General features: G+C 43.4%; 1 protein-coding gene across 4 annotated transcripts in view; it reads right to left on the bottom strand.

The window, feature by feature from the left end:
- Positions 1-22313, bottom strand: part of ATP8B4 (ATPase phospholipid transporting 8B4 (putative)) — a 352146-nt gene that overhangs the window by 113961 nt on the left and 215872 nt on the right. For all 4 annotated transcript variants that reach the window (XM_068275401.1, XM_068275402.1, XM_068275404.1 and 1 more), the window contains exon 10: positions 21727-21809. In XM_068275401.1, the coding sequence (XP_068131502.1) occupies positions 21727-21809 (83 nt within the window). The remainder of the gene's footprint in view (positions 1-21726; positions 21810-22313) is intronic.

Raw genomic sequence — 22313 nt, 5'->3', positions numbered from 1 at the left:
AGAGTGATGTGGTGGGACATATGATATAATACTAACTCTTATTTCCTGGTTGAGCAGACATTGCCACACACAGAGTTTCAGAAAAAGTATAATAAATGTGGTTAGACTGCCCTACACTCTCGTTTAACTACAGTCCTCTACCACCCAGGTACGGTATTGCAATAGCACACTCTAGTTTGCTAAACTTAATTCTCCAATACCGGAAACTTAAAAAAAAAAAAAAATACAGACCAGTTCTGTGGATCCCTCATGTTCTCCTGCGCTCCCCACCACTTGCCAACCTTGGTAAATTAACCTAATAGTCTCTACAGGGAGTGCAGAATTATTAGGCAAATGAGTATTTTGACCATATCATCCTCTTTATGCATGTTGTCTTACTCCAAGCTGTATAGGCTCGAAAGCCTACTACCAATTAAGCATATTAGGTGAGGTGCATCTCTGTAATGAGAAGGGGTGTGGTCTAATGACATCAACACCCTATATCAGGTGTGCATAATTATTAGGCAACTTCCTTTCTTTTGGCAAAATGGGTCAAAAGAAATACTTGACAGGCTCAGTAAAGTCAAAAATAGTGAGATATCTTGCAAAGGGATGCAGCACTCTTAAAATTGCAAAGCTTCTGAAGCGTGATCAACGAACAATCAAGCGTTTCATTCCAAAATAGTCAACAGGGTCGCAAGAAGCGTGTGGAAAAAACAAGGTGCAAAATAACTGCCCATGAACTGAGAAAAGTCAAGCGTGCAGCTGCCAAGATGCCACTTGCCACCAGTTTGGCCATATTTCAGAGCTGCAACATCACTGGAGTGCCCAAAAGCACAAGGTGTGCAATACTCAGAGACATGGCCAAGGTAATAAAGGCTGAAAGACGACCACCACTGAACAAGACACACAAGCTGAAACTTCAAGACTGGGCCAAGAAATATCTCAAGACTGATTTTTCTAAGGTTTTATGGACTGATGAAATGAGAGTGAGTCTTGATGGGCCAGATGGATGGGCCCGTGGCTGGATTGGTAAAGGGCAGAGAGCTCCAGTCCGACTCAGACGCCAGCAAGGTGGAGGTGGAGTACTGGTTTGACCTGGTATCATCAAAGATGAGCTTGTGGGGCCTTTTCGGGTTGAGGATGGAGTCAAGCTCAACTCCCAGTCCTACTGCCAGTTTCTGGAAGACACCTTCTTCAAGCAGTGGTACAGGAAGAAGTCTGCATCCTTCAAGAAAAACATGATTTTCATGCAGGACAATGCTCTATCACACGTGTCCAAGTACTCCACAGCGTGGCTGGCAAGAAAGGGTATAAAAGAAGAAAAACTAATGACATGGCCTCCTTGTTCACCTGATCTGAACCCCATTGAGAACCTGTGGTCCATCATAAAATGTGAGATTTACAAGCAGGGAAAACAGTACACCTCTCTGAACAGTGTCTGGGAGGCTGTGGTTGCTGCTGCACGCAATGTTGATGGTGAACAGATCAAAACACTGACAGAATCCATGGATGGCAGGCTTTTGAGTATCCTTGCAAAGAAAGGTGGCTATATTGGTCACTGATTTGTTTTTGTTTTGTTTTTTAATGTCAGAAATGTGTATTTGTGAATGTTGAGATGTTATATTGGTTTCACTGGTAAAAATAAATAATTGAAATGGGTATATATTTGTTTTTTGTTAAGTTGCCTAATAATTAAGCACAGTAATTGTCACCTGCACACACAGATATCCCCCTAAAATAGTTCAAACTAAAAACAAACTAAAAACTACTTTCAAAAATATTCAGCTTTGATATTAATGAGTTTTTTGGGTTCACGGAGAACATGGTTGTTGTTTAATAATAAAATTATTCCTCAAAAATACCACTTGCCTAATAATTCTGCACTCCCTGTAGAACTAGTGTCTGAAACTGCTGTTCTTTAACAGACAAATGCTAAATGGTGTTGCTTCTTGCTGTGTTATATTTTATCATCTTCCAGTGTACCTGTCCATACAAATGTCACATCCCATACATTTGTTCTTCAGAAAAGAGTGAACGCAAATCGTATATAAAAATAATTTCTATTTTTCGTCCCCTTTTTTTAGTGCTTTGATTGCAGTATCATAATTACCCTAAAGTGGCAATCTGCAGCCCCCTTGAAAGGAGTAACAGATCACCAGCCTCAACCTTTATCTTGTTCCAGAGAATAAAGCAGTGTATGGCTCATTGCTTTGCATTGTCAAAAAATATGTGTCAAAATCAACCAAGATATGGTTCACTCACTTAGCTAAACAGGGGTAACATGAATTGTTCAAGATTTACAGCAGAAAAGTCTTACCACTAAATAAATATCCAAAATAAACTTAAACCAGGAACATAACAGCATAAGCCACTTGCTTTATCTTAGATTTGAAAAAGCCTCACATTTTAAAGCATGAGAACTAAGACTTCTTGTAATTTCGTTTTTGCATTATTATTCTGACCTTTAGTTTACTTTATTAAGTCTTGGACTGAATGTTTTCCAAGCTGAGACAAGAAATGATGATGCATTTGATGTTTCAGGAATGTAAAAAGCTCTAAATTTCAGAGTGAGTAGGCTCTAAATTCACCAAAATTGTCATCTATATAATACATTTATTTTCTCTAACATGTATGAGAAATCTTCTGTCTGGTTGTCTTTTACATGTACATGTCAGATGTTCTTGTTAGGTTTAAAATCGTTTTCTGCAAAGTTTTAGTAATGATGACAGTTACAGACAAAATATACATAAAGACAGTATGGTATGGTTTGGTATGCGAATAAACCTGTCACCATGTAAAGAACTGTAAACACACTTTGTAGATTCAAAACATGAATGGAGAATCCCACCAGACCCACCAATGCTACTTTTTGGTGATAAGCCCTCCAATTGGAAATTCCCACAACATAATTTAGCCCAGCACAGTGCCAAGGCTGCCAGGCTCCATATAGCAAAGCAATGGAAACAATCCACATTATCGTGCAACTAAAGCAATCATTACTGATTTCATAATTTCTGAAAGAATTATAGCGATTATTAATGACACTTTTGAAATATTTACTAAAACCTGGCAGCCATGGCTTTCAGTGTTTGGTGAGGGGGGCTTAAGAAGCGTTACATTCTCCGTTTGAGGTTTACCCATATGGTTTAGCAAAATGTCTAATATTGCATAATAAAAATTAATATCTCAGTGAGAAGCACTGTGTCTCACTCTACTAATGAATAATATTTATTGTTTTATTATACTTAACCACTTAAGCCCAACTGGACGAGATTTCTCGTCCAGTTGGGCTGCGCGCACTCCCGCGGGTCGCGCGCGCTCCCGCGGGCCCCCCCGTGCGCGCCCCCGCTGCTGGCCGCTAGATTACCGATCAGTGAAAGGGATTATAAATCCCTTTCGCTGATCGGACCCCCCCGGAGAAAAGCCGACAGCGTCTCTTCAGATGCTGCGGCTTTTCTGAGCTCTGGGCTCCTTTCTTCTGCCTGGGAGCGAGATCGATCGCTCCCAGGACTTTTTGATTCTGGCCATCTTGTGGCCAAATAGCAAATTACACCTGTAAAAAAAAAAAATTCAAATTAAACATATAAATATATAAAAAAAAAACCTGTTTACCTCCCACACCAAAAAATACCCACATACAAGTTTAAATAAAAAAATAAAAAAAATTACAATAATAAAAAAAAACAAAAAAACATAAATAGTTACCTAGGGGTCTGAACTTTTTAAATATGCATGTCAAAGGAGTATATCAATATGATTTAATAAATTATGGGCTTCTAAACAGTGATGGATGCAAAACGGAAAAAATGCACCTTTATTTCCAAATAAAATATTGTCGCCATACATTGTGATAGGGACATAATTTTAACGGTGAAATACCCGGGGCATATGGGCAAATACAATACGTGAGTTTTAATTATGGAGGCATGTATTATTTTAAAACTATAATGGCTGAAAACTGAGAAATAATGAATTTTTTCCATTTTTTTCTTATTCTTCCTGTTAAAATGCATTTACAGTAAAGTGGCTCTTAGCAAAATGTACCACCCACAGAAAGCCTAATTGGTGGCGGAAAAAACAAGATATAGATCAATTAATTGTGATGAGTAGTGATAAAGTTATTGGCAAATGAATGGGGGGTGAAAGTTGCTCGGATGTAAAAAAATGTCAACCCTTCGGGCTTAAGTGGTTAATGTCGCATTCATGGCTAACGGAAATGTTTTTTCTTCAAGATCAGAGTTTGTTAATACTGTCATTTAGTTGTTGGTTATATATTGATATGCTTTTTCTCATGCTGTTTTGTACTACAATTTGATTTTATATCAATAAAACAATTTGAAACTAAAACATGAATGGAGAATAATGTAGAGATCCTAGAAAAGTCAAAATGGCTACATTTCCTCAGATCATACACATTCACTATGTTGTACTTGTCAGGCAAACTCTTGTTACTGAATGTGAGATATTACTGAGTATGGCAACTTACTTTGCTTTATCAACCTAGACCAACGTAAATTGCTTCAGAAATAGGATTTTTTTTCTAAAGTTTCCTAAAGTCCAATTGTTTATACGTGGGTGAGATTTAGTCTCACTGCGACTGAAAAGTTGTCCTTCAAAGTCTCACTTCAGGCCAACTCAATGGGCTACATTCACTAAACTGTGATAACTGATATCACAGTTGCGCTAGCGTTTTGCGAGCGTTATAACGCACTTAACGGTTTTCGAGGGTGCAAACGTGAATTTTCACGTGAAAACAGCGGCATTTTCACACAAAAATTCGCGATTGCGTGTGAATAATGTTACGCACATTATAATGCGCGCAAAACGCTAGCGCGACCGTGATATCAGTTAGCATGATTTAGTGAATCAAGCCCATTATGTGAACAGCAATAGTTTAAAAGTCTGTTGCATTAGGGACGCTAGCTCTTAGAATAGCAAATATCATCAGAAATGTTATTTTCATATTTTTTTCGTTAAAATATATAGCAGAGGTGGAAATCAAGTACTGTAAATATTATTCATTCATGATAAGCCTGCATTCTTGAGCTGAAATATTTTTTAAGTTACGACTTGAAAAGCAACTTGTGGCCAGTAATGTACTTTAATGATAATGCATAACACAACATCTGAAAAGGGTGCACCGCAGCATATTTTGAAGTGTAATCACTTCTAATGTCATGGTGAAAGTCCAAAAACAATAAACTTTACCCTCATTACAAACTATTCCACAAGTTTATCGCTCCCGTTGATCTGAACTTTCTACAATTTGGCTCTCTACTAAAAAAAACCTCCAAGCTAATCAAATTCAAATTAGAGAAACATTAAGCTTTGAATGCATGCCCATCAGAATGAACAATTTAAACTCTGATGAAAAAGGTAAAAGACGTATGTGGAGTTCCATAGCATTACTTCAAGAAAAGAGGAAAAGTACTACACATTTTTCTAGTCATTTTGTGCAGGGCTATAACACTACCCATATTTTTTTTAAATAGCTTTCATAAAACATATAATTTTGTAAATGTTCAACACTATACTACCTGACATTTTATGCAAACTTATGATTCAAAACTGTTTAAACACATCAAGCCATGTATATGACAAGACCTCTGAATCTGTCATGTGGTATCTGGCACAAGACTGTTTGCGTCTGATCCTTTAAGACCTAAAAGCTTCAAAGTGGTACCTCCATTAATTGTAGCCAATATGCTTTTTTTCTAAACAGAATGGTCAATCAAGCAGATTTAAAAGCAGTTACAGGTTTATTGCAACATTTTGCAGGTGGCTTTCAGAGAAAAACGTATTTCATTTTGAACTGCCTATGTGTCTCTTGCTGCAGCTATGTTCTCTGCCAGTGTCCTGGGGCACTCTGTAGTGGCTGCCGACTTGGCCGAGCATGCGCAGAAGCCGCCGACCTGGCTAAGTCCATGACTGCTACGGAAGGGACCCCAGGACACTAGCAGAGTGCAGAGCTGCGGCGAGGGACACACAGACATCTCGGGGCTGAAGGAAGCCCCAGGTAAATTAATCTGATTTTCTTTGATTTGCCTCATTCATCCTTTAACATGAAAATTACTGTCTATTTTATGTGTGTTTTAAACTGAAGAGAACCAGAAACAAAAACATTGAACTGTATTCTTATTATCTTTTATTTATAATGTGCCAACATGTTGCACAGCACTGTACAATAAAAAGGGTTGCAGGAGACAAATCTGCGTACATACAAGTACAGACTATAACACAGGAGGCAAATAGGGTCACTAAAATTTATAAAATGAATGAGTTAGAACAAGGCTTTTCAACTTTTTCACTAATTGTACCACCTTTATCACCTGAAATGTGTCAAGTACAACCAGTGTGCATGCGCAGTAGATTGGACCCGATCAAGCTTGGCCGTTTCCACCGGACCCTTAGTGGAGAGCCGCTACTGCGCATGTGCACACGCCGGCAAGGAGGTCTTTAGGGGGTCCTAGTGCTTGATCCCCTTTACCAAGGAAAAAGGGGGAAGCCTCTTTATGATCCAGAGGCTTCCCCCTCCTGAACTTTGCGGAGGCAGGATGGGACCAGGACAACTGGCAGACAGGCATTTAAGTGGCAGGCAAACCCGGTATGTACCACCTGGCCAACAGCAAAGTACCACTGGTGGTACGCGTACCACAGGTTGAAAAGCTCTGAGTTAGAAAACAGGAAAACAATTGAGTTCTTGGAATATTATGGAAATGTACATTTTAGCCCGTACTTCATAATTAAAGCTAGGCTGGGTAGTCTTCCGCTCAATTTCTCTGTGTTTAATACTCTGGACCATATGCAATTAACTTTTTCTCCTCAGTTTTCTCCTAGGAGATAATTTTGTCATCTTCTATTTAAAATAACGTTTCAACATTCTGCAACTGAAAAAGTACCAAAAAGTAGGTGAAAAAGTACTATCAAAATTATTTTGAGTATTTTCTTGCTTGCTGGTGGTTAAAAAGGCATTTTATTGACAATTTTGAAAATATCATTTTGGAGAAAACATAGGAGAAAAAGTGAATTGCATATGGGCCCCTGTTTCTAACAACTGTCTACAAATGGCTCTACATAAAAACATTATCTTCATTTTTTTTTAGTAATGAAGATGAAAAGAGAAAAATGAACAAATGTTGAGATGTAAATATTACACAAGAAATTAACAGAACTTCTTTACCAGCTAAATTGTTTCGCACCATCCCTTTCTTTTATTAGACCAGTGGCATTTGAAACAGGCTTAGTGCCATTGCTGTGATATGTTATTATTAATTGATGAGTTGATTTTGGAGAACATTATAACAACATAATATGCTTTCTTCAAATATTTTTTTTCTTGAGGCTGATTTGTTTTTACTTGAAAATGCACAAATGAGTTCCAACTCATGTCTAAACAATCTCATGAAATCTCTCCTTAAGCTGCACTGAAGAAAAGAGATCACATTTTCCCGAATACCATCCAATTTCTTCCAGATAATTCTGACTTAGAATTAAAATTAACCAAGACTGTTTCATGAAGGGTAATTATAATGCTTTGGTTTTTAATACTTTTGTCACAATCTCACACGGGGCATCCTCTGTTGCAGCTGAGCTGCAGCCAGACAGTGCTGAATTCTCTGCATGCATGCTGCTCCAAAGTGCTGCATGCATTTGCAATGAGTGCCATCTGCAATCAGCTTGAAGTTTTCATAAGGAGTAGCACAGGCTTGATTAATTACCATTAAGCTGTGTTGGATTTTTCATGTCTGCAAGTCTGGTCTAGGTGGATGTCCACATAAAAGCCTCTGCCTGCTTTATCACCTTGCCTGTCATAGTGATCAGCATAAAGTAATGGTCCAAACAAAAATTCACTTACCTGGGGCTTCCTCCAGCACCTGGCAGCCGTCCTGTGCCCTCGCCGCAGCTCCGGTGGCTCCCGATGTCCTTCGCTGGTTGGCTTCATCTGCGCTCCACGGCACACGTCACGTGGTCCCGCCAACGTCATCCTGTCTGTACTGCACAGGCGCAGAACTACTGCAATCAACTCAATGTAAATGTGCGCTCACTCGCTATTAACACAATATCAATAACTAATAAATCAATAATTTGATATACAATGCAATAAGTGACTTAGTACGTCAATTTACATGTCCATGGGTCGCAGAATCAATCACCAAGCATATAGTGTATGGTCCAATTTCTCCACTCCATCCTGCGCTCACACGTATCACCTCCACACTTAGTAATAGTATCACTCATAAAAATAGAAAAGGAAAAACATAGCATAATACTGTTTTGGTGAACTTGTTTCTCATTCACAGACTCCCCAGTGCCATGCATTCACTTGTGTATCCACCAAGAGCTCAATTATCATAAGCCCTCACCATGTGTCATAGCTGTCAGGTCACAGACAGCAATAAACCATATGCAGTGAATACTCCTTCCAAACTGTACGAGCAGTGAAGCAACCACCTTCCAATGCTTAAACCAAGGACAGAGTCTCACAGGTCCTCACCATATTGTAACGATCGGTGGGCGCAGAGAGTATCTGATTACCGGTGATCTGCAGTATCACCGGAAATACAGATATATACCAGATTATAAGTGAACTGCAGTCTCACCGATAATCCGATATACAAACTAACCTCTGATCACCCGAGTAGAGTGTAGTGTTTGGTGTAACTGTAACACTAAGAGGACAAGGCCTCAATGCAGTAAGGAGTACTGCACAGATTCCTTCCGCAGACCTGAGCTCTCCAAGACGGGAGGAGTCAGACTGATAGTAGGAAGGAATATCTGAAAGTGACCCTCAGGAGGAAGGATCGCTAACAGAGCGAGGAACCGCCTCTAACGGTAAGGTCGGTTCTCGAGGTCGGACAAGCCAGGTCGTACACACACGGACAGATAAAGTACAGGATCGGGAGGCAAAGGCAGAGTCAAAGTACAGGCAGGGTTCAGCAACGGGGTATCAGAAATATCGGGGTACAAAATCAGGAGGCAGAAGCAGAGTCAAGGAACGAGCCGGGGTTCGGCAACAGAGTATCAGAAATATCGAGGTGCAAGATCAGAGTTCAGGAGGATAGTCGAGGCAGGCAAAAGTCATAACATATAATCACAATCAAACTAGTACTTTAGCTATCAAATATCTAGCTAAGTGTAGGATTACAGCTCCAGCTGGTCCCGGCACACTTCAGGATCTGACTACGGATCTGGGTGCTCCCACGTATGTGATCGCACGCCAGACAAAGAGCAAGTGAACAACCAGCAGTATATATACTCTAGGACCTTTCCAGGACCTCCCTAATTGCTGGTCCAATGGGAGCAGTGGAATTTGTCAGCTGACCCAGCTGGTCAGCCGACACCCTTCTAACTGCTATTTAAACTCTGCCTCTGTGCTCGCGCGCGTGTAAGTCTGAATCTTGGTGGACTATCAGTCCCAGCCACACCAGTACTGTTTTGCAATGTATCTAATGCGGGGGTCGCCTCTGATGTGGATTCCGCCGTTACCAATGCGGATTCCGCCGCACTGCCCATGCGGCATGCAGCGTTTTTTCCGCGTTGTGACGCCATGCTGGACGCGGAAACAGCCGCCTCACCTCGAGAGACGGCGGCTTTTCCGCGTTTCCTCACAGTACCCCCCTCCCGAGGAGTGGACTCCGGACAACTCCCACCAGGCTTCTCGGGATGTACAGCATGAAATTCCTTCACTAACTCGTCCGCATGTATGCGGTTCCTAGGTACCCATTGCCTCTCCTCAATCCCGTACCCCTTCCAATGTACGAGGTACTGTACCGAGTTCTGTACAGTACGTGAATCTATGATCTTCTCCACTTCGTACTCGGGTTGGGCATCCACCAACACGGGAGGAGGAGGAGTAGGACCTACCTGGACTGCTGGTTTAAGAAGGGACACGTGGAAGGACCTCACCCCCCGCATGCTGGTGGGAAGGTCAATGGAATAAGTAACATTATTAATCTTCTTGGTCACAGAAAATGGGCCCACAAACCTGGGACCCAGTTTGGCAGATGGCTGCTTCAGGGTCAAGTGACGTGTGGACACCCAGACTAGATCCCCTGGCCGAAACTTCCATTCCACGGACCGTCTCTTATCTGCTTGACCCTTCTGACTCTGGAACGCCTTCTGTAAATTCCCCTTAACAATTCCCCAATTGTCCCTGAGTGATCTCTGCCAATTTTCCAGTGCTGGAAATGGAGACGAGACAACTGGAAAAGGGGAAAATTTGGGTGACCTCCCTGTTACAATCTGAAATGGGGAAAACCCAGACGAGGAATTCTTTAAATTATTTTGAGCGAATTCCGCGAAGGGCAAAAATTTCACCCAGTCACTCTGCGCCTCAGAAACGTAGCATCTCAGAAATTGCTCCAGGGATTGGTTAATGCGTTCTGTCTGCCCATTGGTCTGTGGGTGGTAGCCTGACGAGAAAGACAATTTCATGCCCATTTGGTGGCAAAATGCCCTCCAGAATCCAGACACAAACTGGACTCCCCTATCAGACACGATGTCTTCCGGAATGCCATGCAGCCGGAAGATGTGAATGATAAACAATTCAGCCAGTTCTTGAGCCGAGGGGAGTCCTTTCAGGGGCACAAAATGGGCCATTTTGCTAAACCGATCGACTACCACCCAAATGACCGACATGCCTTCAGACCTGGGCAATTCCCCCACAAAATCCATGGACAAGTGGGTCCATGGCTCACTCGGGGTGGGCAAAGGCTGCAACCTTCCTACAGATGCCAGCCGGGAGGGCTTACTCCGGGCGCACACCGCACACTCCCTAACATACTCCTTGCAATCTGTTGCCAAGGAAGGCCACCAAGCACACCTGGCAATCAGATCCTGCGTTCTGGCAGCTCCAGGATGACCAGCATTCTTATGGGCGTGAAAGAGTTGCAGAACCTGTAACCGGAATGGTAGTGGTATGAACAAGACCCCTTCGGGTTTCCCTTCAGGAACCTCCTGCTGAAAGGGACCCAAGATCTCTGTCCACTCTTCCCAAGACTCCGTGGCGGCTAACACCAGTTTCTGCGGAATGATGGATTCAGGAGTGTGAGGCTGTGCTGTCTCAGGTTCGAAACACCTGGAGAGGGCATCTGCCTTGATGTTTTTGCTACCTGGAGTGTATGTGATTATAAACCTGAATCTCGTAAAAAACAAGGACCACCGGGCCTGACGAGGACTAAGCCTCTTAGCCCCCTCGATGTACTCCAAGTTCTTGTGGTCGGTGTAAACAGTGATCGTGTGCTCTGCCCCCTCCAGCCAGTGGCGCCACTCCTCAAATGCCAATTTAATGGCCAGGAGCTCTCTGTTGCCTATATCGTAGTTTCTCTCTGCCGGAGAGAACCTACGGGAAAAGTACGCACAGGGGTGTAGTCTTCCCTGTAACCCTGATCGCTGAGACAGCACAGCCCCTACCCCGACCTCCGAGGCATCGACCTCAACAATGAACGGATAAGCGGTGTCGACATGTCTCAGGATTGGTGCGGAACAAAACAATTTTTTCAGACTAGAAAATGCATTCTGAGCCTCCGGAGACCAGTGGGTAGTATCTGCCCCCTTTTTTGTGAGACTGGTAAGGGGTGCAATGATCGTGGAGTACCCTTTTATAAACCTCCTATAATAATTTGCAAAACCCAGGAATCTCTGGAGGGCTTTCAGACCCACAGGTTGCGGCCATTCTAGGACAGCTGTGACTTTAGCAGGGTCCATTGACAGACCTGAGGTAGAAATCACATACCCCAGAAACGTGACGGATGTCACCTCAAAAATACACTTTTCTAACTTGGCGTAGAGTCTATTCTGTCTTAATTTGTTTAGGACAAATTTCACATGGACCCTGTGTTCAAGGAGGTTATTGGAATAAATTAATATATCATCGAGGTATACCAGTACGAATTTACCCAATACCTCCCGGAATACCTCATTGATTAGTTCCTGGAAGACGGCGGGCGCATTGCACAACCCGAAGGGCATCACTAAGTATTCGTAATGCCCGTCGGGTGTGTTAAAGGCCGTCTTCCATTCATCGCCCCTTCTAATGCGGATTAGGTTGTATGCCCCCCTCAGATCTAACTTAGAAAAGATCTTTGCAGTAGTGACCTGCGTGAATAAGTCGTCTATCAATGGTAACGGATAGCGATTCTTTACCGTGATTTTATTGAGACCTCGGTAGTCGATACAAGGTCGAAGACCCCCGTCTTTTTTCTTAACGAAAAAGAAACCGGCCCCAGCAGGTGACCGAGAGGGCCGAATAAACCCCTTGGCCAGGTTGTCACGAATGTACTCCTGCATGGCCAACTTCTCGGGACCGGACAAGTTATACAGGTGACCCCTAGGGGGCATACAACCAGCACGGAGATCAATGGGGCAATCGAACGGGCGATGAGGAGGTAATTGATCAGCAGACTTGGGACAAAAGACATCAGAAAAATCGGAATACACCTCGGGAACACCCTCCACATACACCTTGGTCTGACCCAATGTCACCTTTCCTAGACACTGTTGGTGACAACGATCAGACCATCTGGTTACCTGACCCGTGGCCCAGTCGATTTGTGGAGAGTGGGCCTGTAACCAAGGCATACCTAAGATAATAGTGGAGGTTGACATGTTCAAAACGAAAAACTGTAACTGTTCCCCATGCAATACCCCTATCGTGACCCTCACCTGCGGAGTCTGAGACAGGGGACGATCCCGTTGCAGCGGGGAATCGTCTACTGCCGTGACCTGAATGGGGGGACTTACTGGAGTGAGAGGAATACCCAACTCCCGAGCAAATTCAAGGTTCATAAAATTGGCCGCTGAGCCAGAGTCAATAAAAGCTTCAGTGTCCACAGACTTATCCTCCCACGTAATAGTACAGGGGAGAAGTAACTTCTTCTCTTTTTGGGGTGAAAATGAAGTGCCTAGGGTGTCACCCCCCACTACTCCTAGGCAGACCCGTTTCCCGACTTGTTAGGGCAGTTTCGCACCCTGTGCCCTGCTTCTGCACAATACAGGCACAGTTGTTCTGTTATTCTCCGCCTACGTTCCACCTGGGTCAATCTTGATCGACCAATTTGCATGGGTTCGGGTGGTGGTGAGGCTGGAGAGGGTGACACCGGTGGAGATGCCGTTACTGCGGGCGTACCAGAAGGTGCCACATACGAAGTCACCCTGACCCGGTGACTGCCCCTAGTCTGCCTCTGATGGCGTAGTCGACGATCGACTCTGATGGCCGATGATATGGCCTCATCGACTGTTGCGGGCTCGGGTAAGGTTAGCATCAAATCAGAGACCTCCTCCGACAACCCAGATAGAAAATAATCCATCAGAGCAAAATTGTCGAATCTGGCGGTAACAGACCACCTACGAAATTCTGCTGCGTAATCCTCGACCGACCCTCTGCCTTGCCGCAAAAGTTTGAGCTTTCGCTCTGAAGTTGCCGCAAGGTCAGGGTCGTCGTATATTACGGCCATAGCCTTAAAAAATTCCTCGACTGAGGTCAGAGCTAAACTAGTGGGGGACAGGTTGTATGCCCAGGACTGGGAATCACCAGTTAACAGTGTTTTAATGAAAATGACCCGTTGGGTCTCAGTCCCCGAGGATCGGGGTCTTAACTCGAAGTATGACAACACTCTACTCTTGAAATTCCGGAAGTCAGACTTGTGGCCGGAAAATTTATCAGGTACAGGCATACGTATGTCATCACTAGGAGGGGATCGCACTGAATCAACTGACGTCTGGAGGGTTTGCACAGAGCCTGAAAGGGCATCAATCAAAGCTTTGTGCTGGCCCAGTGCTTGATGAAGGTTATCCACCGAAGTGGCAAGCATACCCAGACGACCAGTGTTTGCGTCCATTTTGTTTTTTGGTCTGGCGTTCTGTAACGATCGGTGGGCGCAGAGAGTATCTGATTACCGGTGATCTGCAGTATCACCGGAAATACAGATATATACCAGATTATAAGTGAACTGCAGTCTCACCGATAATCCGATATACAAACTAACCTCTGATCACCCGAGTAGAGTGTAGTGTTTGGTGTAACTGTAACACTAAGAGGACAAGGCCTCAATGCAGTAAGGAGTACTGCACAGATTCCTTCCGCAGACCTGAGCTCTCCAAGACGGGAGGAGTCAGACTGATAGTAGGAAGGAATATCTGAAAGTGACCCTCAGGAGGAAGGATCGCTAACAGAGCGAGGAACTGCCTCTAACGGTAAGGTCGGTTCTCGAGGTCGGACAAGCCAGGTCGTACACACACGGACAGATAAAGTACAGGATCGGGAGGCAAAGGCAGAGTCAAAGTACAGGCAGGGTTCAGCAACGGGGTATCAGAAATATCGGGGTACAAAATCAGGAGGCAGAAGCAGAGTCAAGGAACGAGCCGGGGTTCGGCAACAGAGTATCAGAAATATCGAGGTGCAAGATCAGAGTTCAGGAGGATAGTCGAGGCAGGCAAAAGTCATAACATATAATCACAATCAAACTAGTACTTTAGCTATCAAATATCTAGCTAAGTGTAGGATTACAGCTCCAGCTGGTCCCGGCACACTTCAGGATCTGACTACGGATCTGGGTGCTCCCACGTATGTAATCGCACGCCAGACAAAGAGCAAGTGAACAACCAGCAGTATATATACTCTAGGACCTTTCCAGGACCTCCCTAATTGCTGGTCCAATGGGAGCAGTGGAATTTGTCAGCTGACCCAGCTGGTCAGCCGACACCCTTCTAACTGCTATTTAAACTCTGCCTCTGTGCTCGCGCGCGTGTAAGTCTGAATCTTGGTGGACTATCAGTCCCAGCCACACCAGTACTGTTTTGCAATGTATCTAATGCGGGGGTCGCCTCTGATGTGGATTCCGCCGTTACCAATGCGGATTCCGCCGCACTGCCCATGCGGCATGCGGCGTTTTTTCCGCGTTGTGACGCCATGCTGGACGCGGAAACAGCCGCCTCACCTCGAGAGACGGCGGCTTTTCCGCGTTTCCTCACACATATATTCTAACTGCCAACCAACTGACAGCAGAAAAGTGCAAACCCACACTCTCAGCTTGCCTCCTCCTGAGTGCCAATCTTTTGCACCAACATCAGTGGCCTCTCACCTTATTATTTGCTGCCCAAGTTATAAGACAGCAATCGCACTTTTTTTTGTCCCAAGCAACTTCCACAGCGTCTTCTCAGCAGTATAAGCCACTATAAGCAGATCTCACAGCTTCATATCTTATGCTGCAAATCTAGTGACTAAAGGAGCTTAACATAGTTAAAACGTATCATTTATTTAAAAATCTAAAAGTAGTGCACTCACATCTCCTCAGTAAAAACACGTATATCAAAAAGACAGATCCAGCATGTTGACTTGCCCACGCCTGTAGCTCCACCTGCGCAGTACAGACCTGATGACTTCGGCGAGACAACGTGACCCGCGCCGTGGAGCGCAGATGAAGCCGACCCGGAAGCCGACCTGGCGAGATCGGCTTCTGCAGCGAAAGTCACCGGGAGCCACCGGAGCTGTGGCGAGGGCACAGGACGGTTGCCAGGGGCTGGAGGAAGCCCCAGGTAAGTGGATTTTGATTTTAATTATTGCTTGGATGTTTCCTTTAAAGAGAAACTCCGACCAAGAATTGAACTTTATCCCAATCAGTAGCTGATACCCACTTTTACATGAAAAATATAATGATTTTCACAAACAGACCATCAGTGGGCGCTGTATGACTGATTTTGTGCTGAAACCCCTCCCACAAGAGGCTCTGGTACCGTACGGTACTCTGGGCAAACTGCCACAATGTAACAATGACACACACAGGAAATGGCTGTTTATAGCTGTCTGTTAAAGCCAGAACAGCTACATAATCTGCCCACAGTAACAATGTCACCATGTAATACATGTCAGAATGTGAATCTGGGAGAGGAAAGATTTTACAATGAGCAAACTCTGACTAAATCATGTATACATAATTATTGTAAAAATTAAGCACCTTTTTATATTAAATTATTTTCACTGGAGTTCCTCTTTAAGCCATAGCTGCATTGCTGGGTTTTGTGTGATTATTTGTTAAATTGCATTGTTCTGCAGACAGCTCGCACCTGCGCAGTATAGCGGACCTGATCCACCCTGGCTGTTTCCGCCAGATCCTGAGCGCTAAGCCGCCAGTATACTTGTGTGAGATGCATCACAGGCTTGTTATGATTTAGGATCCCGATGACTATTGCGCCTGTGCGCTGACAAGCCCTTGTTGGCTTACTTTCGGGGGTTCCCAGGGCAGTAAGAGGGCTGAACAGGAATACAAGGGAAGCCTCTTTAGAATCCAGAGGGCTTCCCACTACCAAGTTAAGTACCCCCTAGGGGCACTTTTTTCACTTTATGTTCACTTTAAGGGCCCTTTCACACTTGCATCAAATTACAATGCAACAGAGCTGAAAAGTCGGACCGCACAGTACTGTTGTGGTGTAACTATTCAGTGATGCAACAGTACAATGAAAGTCCCTATCCCTACAGGTAACAAGCATTATGCATATGTATAGGACTTGATTTAAATTGCCTTTTCCATTTAAGTAAACTAGACAAATCTACTACATAATCTGGCCAGAAGTGGAAAAGAAAACCTTGCCTTTAACACTAGGAAAATCAAACCCAAACCAGACCATCATTGCACCATTTTGGCATGGAACAACTATTTCATAAATTTGTTGCAACTCTCAGGACATAAGAGATCTATGATAATGTGGAGAATCATTGGAATTACAAGATAAAAATACTTTGTGCCTTCTTTTATGCCATCTGGACAGCACATGTCAGGCTGACAGTGAGCAGGTCTGTGGCACACTGGAGGAGGAGGAAGAGCGTTGGTGTGAATGACCCACATGTCTTGGAATATCCATTACTGCTTTATTTCTCTAGCTACACAATCAATTCTCATTACAACCATTCTTCAATGCTACATGCTACTTCAGTTCTGAAGATAAAAGAAGGTATCTTTTAGTAGGGAGGGAGCGGAGAGAAGTCTTAATGAGGAAGCAGGAGAGGTCACAAGGTGGGAGTTTGTGCAATATCTTTGTTCAAATTAATACAGAAGAAAAAGGGAAATGTAGAAACCACTGAGAATTCACGACTGATACAACAGCTTAACTGAAAATAAGCTGTACTGTCAAGAGTAAAGACGCTATTACAAAATAAAACAATAATGAGTAAAATGGTAAGGAAAGAATACAGATTAATTCAGGTTAGCACAATAGTGGTGGCAACCAAGAAAATGTGTTTACCGGGTCAAGGAATGAAGGTAAAAATGCTGACTATTAATAGGATGTAGCCACAACTGTAACTGTATTGTTCTTTAGAACTAAAACAGACTGTGTTGCATCTTCATATAAGAAAAATGCATAAAATCAAAATTATGAAACAAAAGTAAAATAGTGAAGAAGAAGGAAAAAAAACCACAATGCTGTACATCTCGTATTAGCATTTAACAATTTGTAAAGCAGTATCATAATCTTTTATAAATGTAAAATTTAAGTGAGAGAAACAAACACAGCCAACGTGATAGAAACATGGGCAATAAGGCAATCCACAGACATAAACATGGTGATTAGTGGTTAGATATAAATCAAACAGGAAGGCAAATACAACAATAACCTCACAACATGAAATAGAAAGTCCTAAGGGAATAAGGCATAGGAAAAATAAGTGTATCTAGTCAGTAAGCTGTACATAAAGCAAACTAGAGCGGATAGATAAATAAATAATAATAATTGCTTACCTAAGAAAAAGGAAGCCTCTGGATGTTCCAGAAGCTTCCAGTGTCCTGCTCGACCCTACGGCCCCTGGCCAGGACATGCTTTTAGTTTGTGCTCTTCACCCTGGCCCTTAACAGTATTTTCACTTAGAAAGTAAACAAACATGTACTCTGCAATGAGATCACAGATGCACTAGAAACACTGATCATAGTTGGAGACAACCTGACAGATGCCAGTGTACAACCAGACCTCCTCAGACCACAGTGTAAAAAAAATGCAAGTAAAGCAATGTTTTTCAAAATAAAGCATTTATCATTCGGTTTCAGAACTGCTTGTTCTAACTGTAGCTCTTTGGCTGTGTTGTGTTTGTATCAACAGTCATTCTTTTATCTTCACAAACAGAAGAAGGTCCTTTATGTGTGCATTTTATGGAGTTCAACATTGCCTATGTCAAATAAAAACATAACATAGAGCTCTGAGGTAAGGGGAGATTGTTCTCTCATTTACTGTTGTTGATGTCTGGCCATAGCTGGGAATCCAACAGCACCAAGAGTTTAAAGAAAAATGAAAACAGTTAATGTACAGCTCGTTGTCTGTGCTGCCAGAAACGCAGGTGGTAAGGTTTATAACTCACCAGCTTGACTTGAGGAGCTCTGCTCCCCTTGGCAAAACTTTCATGGCTTTTTTTTTTTTTTTTAAGTGTTTTGAAGCTCTGGGGCCATCCCCACCTGCATTACCGTGGCCAACCCCCAGCTCAGCAGCCACGGCCTAATTGGCAGCTGTCAAGCTGGGGACAGGCCACGGCGCGCAGGTGGGGGCGGCCACAGAGCTTCAGAACATTTCAGTCAGCTGAGGGGGCAGAGTTTATGATATTTATGATTTACGGGCAAGATGGTGAGCTATTAACCCTACACCACCTGCTAATCCTGGCAGCACAGACACAAAGCTTTACATCACAGGCTTTGTCACACACATATTTTTCACTCTTGGGGCTTGATTCACTAAACTGTGAAAAGTCATATCACGGCTGTTCTCGCGCGCATTTTCGCATTTGTGCGCGATCGCGAATTTGCGTGCGCAATCTCAAATTATTGCGCGCAATAATATTTTCGCATGAAAACTATAGTTTTCATGCAAAAATTTAAATTGTGCACGATAATTCGCGATTGCGCATGCAAATTCGCAATCGTGTACTAACGCAAAAATGCGCGTGAAAACAGCCGTTATATGACTTATCACGGTTTAGTGAATCAAGCCCTTGGTCCTCTTTAATCAGTTCCGATTGAACTCTGTGCCTGTTTGGAGACTCTTATCTCTTCCAGGGCATAGATTTCAGTATCCCTGCTTTAGTTGCCACTACACTCAGCTGTGCACCGGTCAGGAGCTAATTTCATTGTGAGAAAATCCCATTGATCAGTGTAAAAATAGAAAAAAAAATGTCCGAAATAGGTTAAAATAAAGCTCCACTCCCCCTCACCTCTGAGAATGCCAGATGAGCAAAATCAGTTGGGAAGTGAGTAGGAAGCACTGAGATTGTTTTACTAGGCACATTTTATTTGGTGGGCCCTGGTAATGGACACCCTATGTAGGTGATTTTTTTTACTTCACACCATTTGATTATGGATTAGAATAATAAAGTAGAATGCACTTAAGAGTGCGTTTTTCAGTTTATCGTCTACATTATATATGTTGAACTCTGGTCTGTGGGCCAAATCTGGCCCACAGTGCTGTCACATTTGGCCCACAATTGGGTTCTCCACTTTGCATTATATTTGGCTCACCAGCACCTGAGCACAAAGCCTACATAGCTAAGTGCTGCTGCAAATATGATGCCACATGGTGAAGGGAGAGGGACCATTAGACACCAAGAAACTTGGTTCCAGTTTTCAATTTTGGCCCACTGAGAATTTGAGTTTGACACCAATGCTGTATATATTATTAAGTGAAGTAAAGGAGGAACTGGAACAGTGGATAAGTGTGCAGATGTGATCACACAGATGTACTGGAAGCGTGTGCTGCAAACACTGTTAATCTTATTGGGTTGAAGACAGGCTGGTAAGACTTTCTGTAGATTGTAGTAATATCATTATTTGTTCGTTAACGATAAAAAGCACAGTGGTGCACCATTCCCTGGATTCCAGTAATTTGTACTGAAAATGATCTGTACACATAACCGGAACTCTTTCAGACATGTAGGATTTTACATTCCTGTATAATTAATGCAGTAAACACAGCATAGCAGGTAAGGTGCTGTCATACTCACGCTCGTAGCTCCCGGCAGCGGCGTCCTTCCTGTTTCGCGCGCGCGCGCGTCTCTGACTGCAGTTTGAATACTGTGGCTGGGGGCGTGCGTACGCGTGCGCGTGACCGAACGCGGCTTTACGTACGCATGCGCGGAGCCTTGTGTTCGCGTCTGCGCACGCGTGGCGTGCGTACGTTGGCGCCAATCTGCTGTGGCCACAGTATAAAAGGCCAGCCTTCCCCTGTAACAGGTGCTGTTCGTTCTGACAGCTAGTGTGGTTCCTGGTGACGCTCTGCCTGCTGACCAGCTCTGCCTCTATTACCGATACTCCTGATCTCGACCCGGCCTGCCTGACTACTCCTGTTCTGCTCCCCTTGATACTTACCTCTTGCCTGATACTGGACTCTGCTATTGCCTGCCGCCTGCCCTGACTCGGATTGTACACTGGACTCTGCTTTTGCCTGCCGCCTGCCCTGACTCGGATTGTACCCTGGACTCTGCTATTGCCTGCCGTCTGCCCTGACTCGGATTGTACACTGGACTCTGCTATTGCCTGCCGCCTGCCCTGACTCGGATTGTACACTGGACTCTGCTATTGCCTGCCGCCTGCCCTGACTCGGATTGTACACTGGACTCTGCTATTGCCTGCCGCCTGCCCTGACTCGGATTGTACACTGGACTCTGCTATTGCCTGCCGCCTGCCCTGACTCGGATTGTACACTGGACTCTGCTATTGCCTGTCACCTGCCCTGACTCGGGTAGTTCCGGATTCTGTCTTCTAACAACTCCACAGTGAGGTGTCACCGTTCTCTCAACCACCAGCTGAGATTATCCCAGCAGTGACCTGGTGAACACTAAGCAGCGCAGTCTAGCATTCCCTTCGGGGGGTGTTAGTGAAGACCCGTGGGCGCTTAGACTCCACTGCTGGGCAACATCTCTTCCTTCGGTGGAAGGGTCAACGGTGTCTGAAGATCTAACAGGTGCACCAGCATGCACAACATTGTATTCCTTGCTTTTTAGGGAATTAAATTATGAATCAATGATACAAACCAAGACAGTAGAATTATTGGTATCTTTAACACTAAGCTAAATAATATCACTATAAATTCCAGCAAGTTTCTTAAAAAAAAAAAATATGTTATAGTAGCTGCCAACTTAAAAGATATTTTTTCCCAGTATTCAGTTAAACAACGTCTTGTGTAGTGAAGACATACGTTTTATCGATTTTTGTAGTAATGTGGAGTAACCCATTAAACAATCACTGAACCACTTGAGGACTGCAGTGTTTACATTAATTTTTATTAATATATTTTGCCCCCCCCGAGCAGGACATGTGCACGCAGCTCTCTTCATAGGAGATTCTCAGCAAGGCTTTTATTCTTTATAAAGATATTCCCTAAAAAGCATTTGAACAATGATGCTGGCCAGCTTTCCCTGCTCGCTACACAGTTTTTTGTCAGTTGGACAAAGCAACTGCCATTCACTAAGTGCTTTTGAAAATAAATAAATCCCTGAGAATCCTCTATGAAGAGATGGACCAGTCCAAAACCTGTCGCTTTTGTCAGATTTCTACTACCTACTGTAAGTGATAGCAACATAGGAGAAAAGTAATTTATGGCTCATTTTACTCTGGAAAAATGTATTTGTTTGCACATATTTAAAATTTTACAATTCTCCGCCATAGTGCCCCTTTAACAATTGGAAATGCACAAATAAAAAGGTCACTTCTATCTTACCATACAAACTATTGATCTCCAGAAAACAAAAAAGAAAAAAAAAAAAAACACAGTTACCGTCAAACTCTGCAAGCCGGGAAATATCTTCTCCAAGATCTGCTGTTACCGGGAGAGCTTGCCGAACTTTCAAATTAGTCTCCCTGAAACATAAGCAATAATATGATACACAGCATGTAATTTTTACATCAGTTCATAAACCTGTACAATATAACATTAGGCCTGGAACAAAGGCAGAAGAAATGACGACAACATCCAGCAGCTACATGTAAATGCAGTAACATAACACCAGGCAAAGATAAACAACAACACTTTGTACCCATAAACCCTGCCATTAGTGGCACTCTACTTAGATTAATGACCTGGAGCTATCATTGCATACTTCCACAGAAAACAAAAAGTTGCGAATGCTGCATGCAATTACCGTAAATAGTTTTCTGTGGCCATTTATATTAACAAAGGTTAGGATAATGTCATTCGACCTATACAGATGAAAAAGGGTCAGATATAACTCAAACTGTGTTAATGTAGGAAAGTGATGCAGACTATACTGATGACATGCAAAGACCAGTATTCGTTAACAACCAACCACTACCTATAGTGGGTTTTTTTTTTAAACTTGGCTTAAGAGGTATATTTAAAAAAAA

Source organism: Hyperolius riggenbachi, chromosome 3, assembly GCF_040937935.1.
Source record: "Hyperolius riggenbachi isolate aHypRig1 chromosome 3, aHypRig1.pri, whole genome shotgun sequence".
NCBI lineage: Eukaryota > Metazoa > Chordata > Amphibia > Anura > Hyperoliidae > Hyperolius > Hyperolius riggenbachi.
Note: the sequence above shows the minus strand (reverse complement) of the source record. Positions and strands in the feature narration are given on the sequence as shown.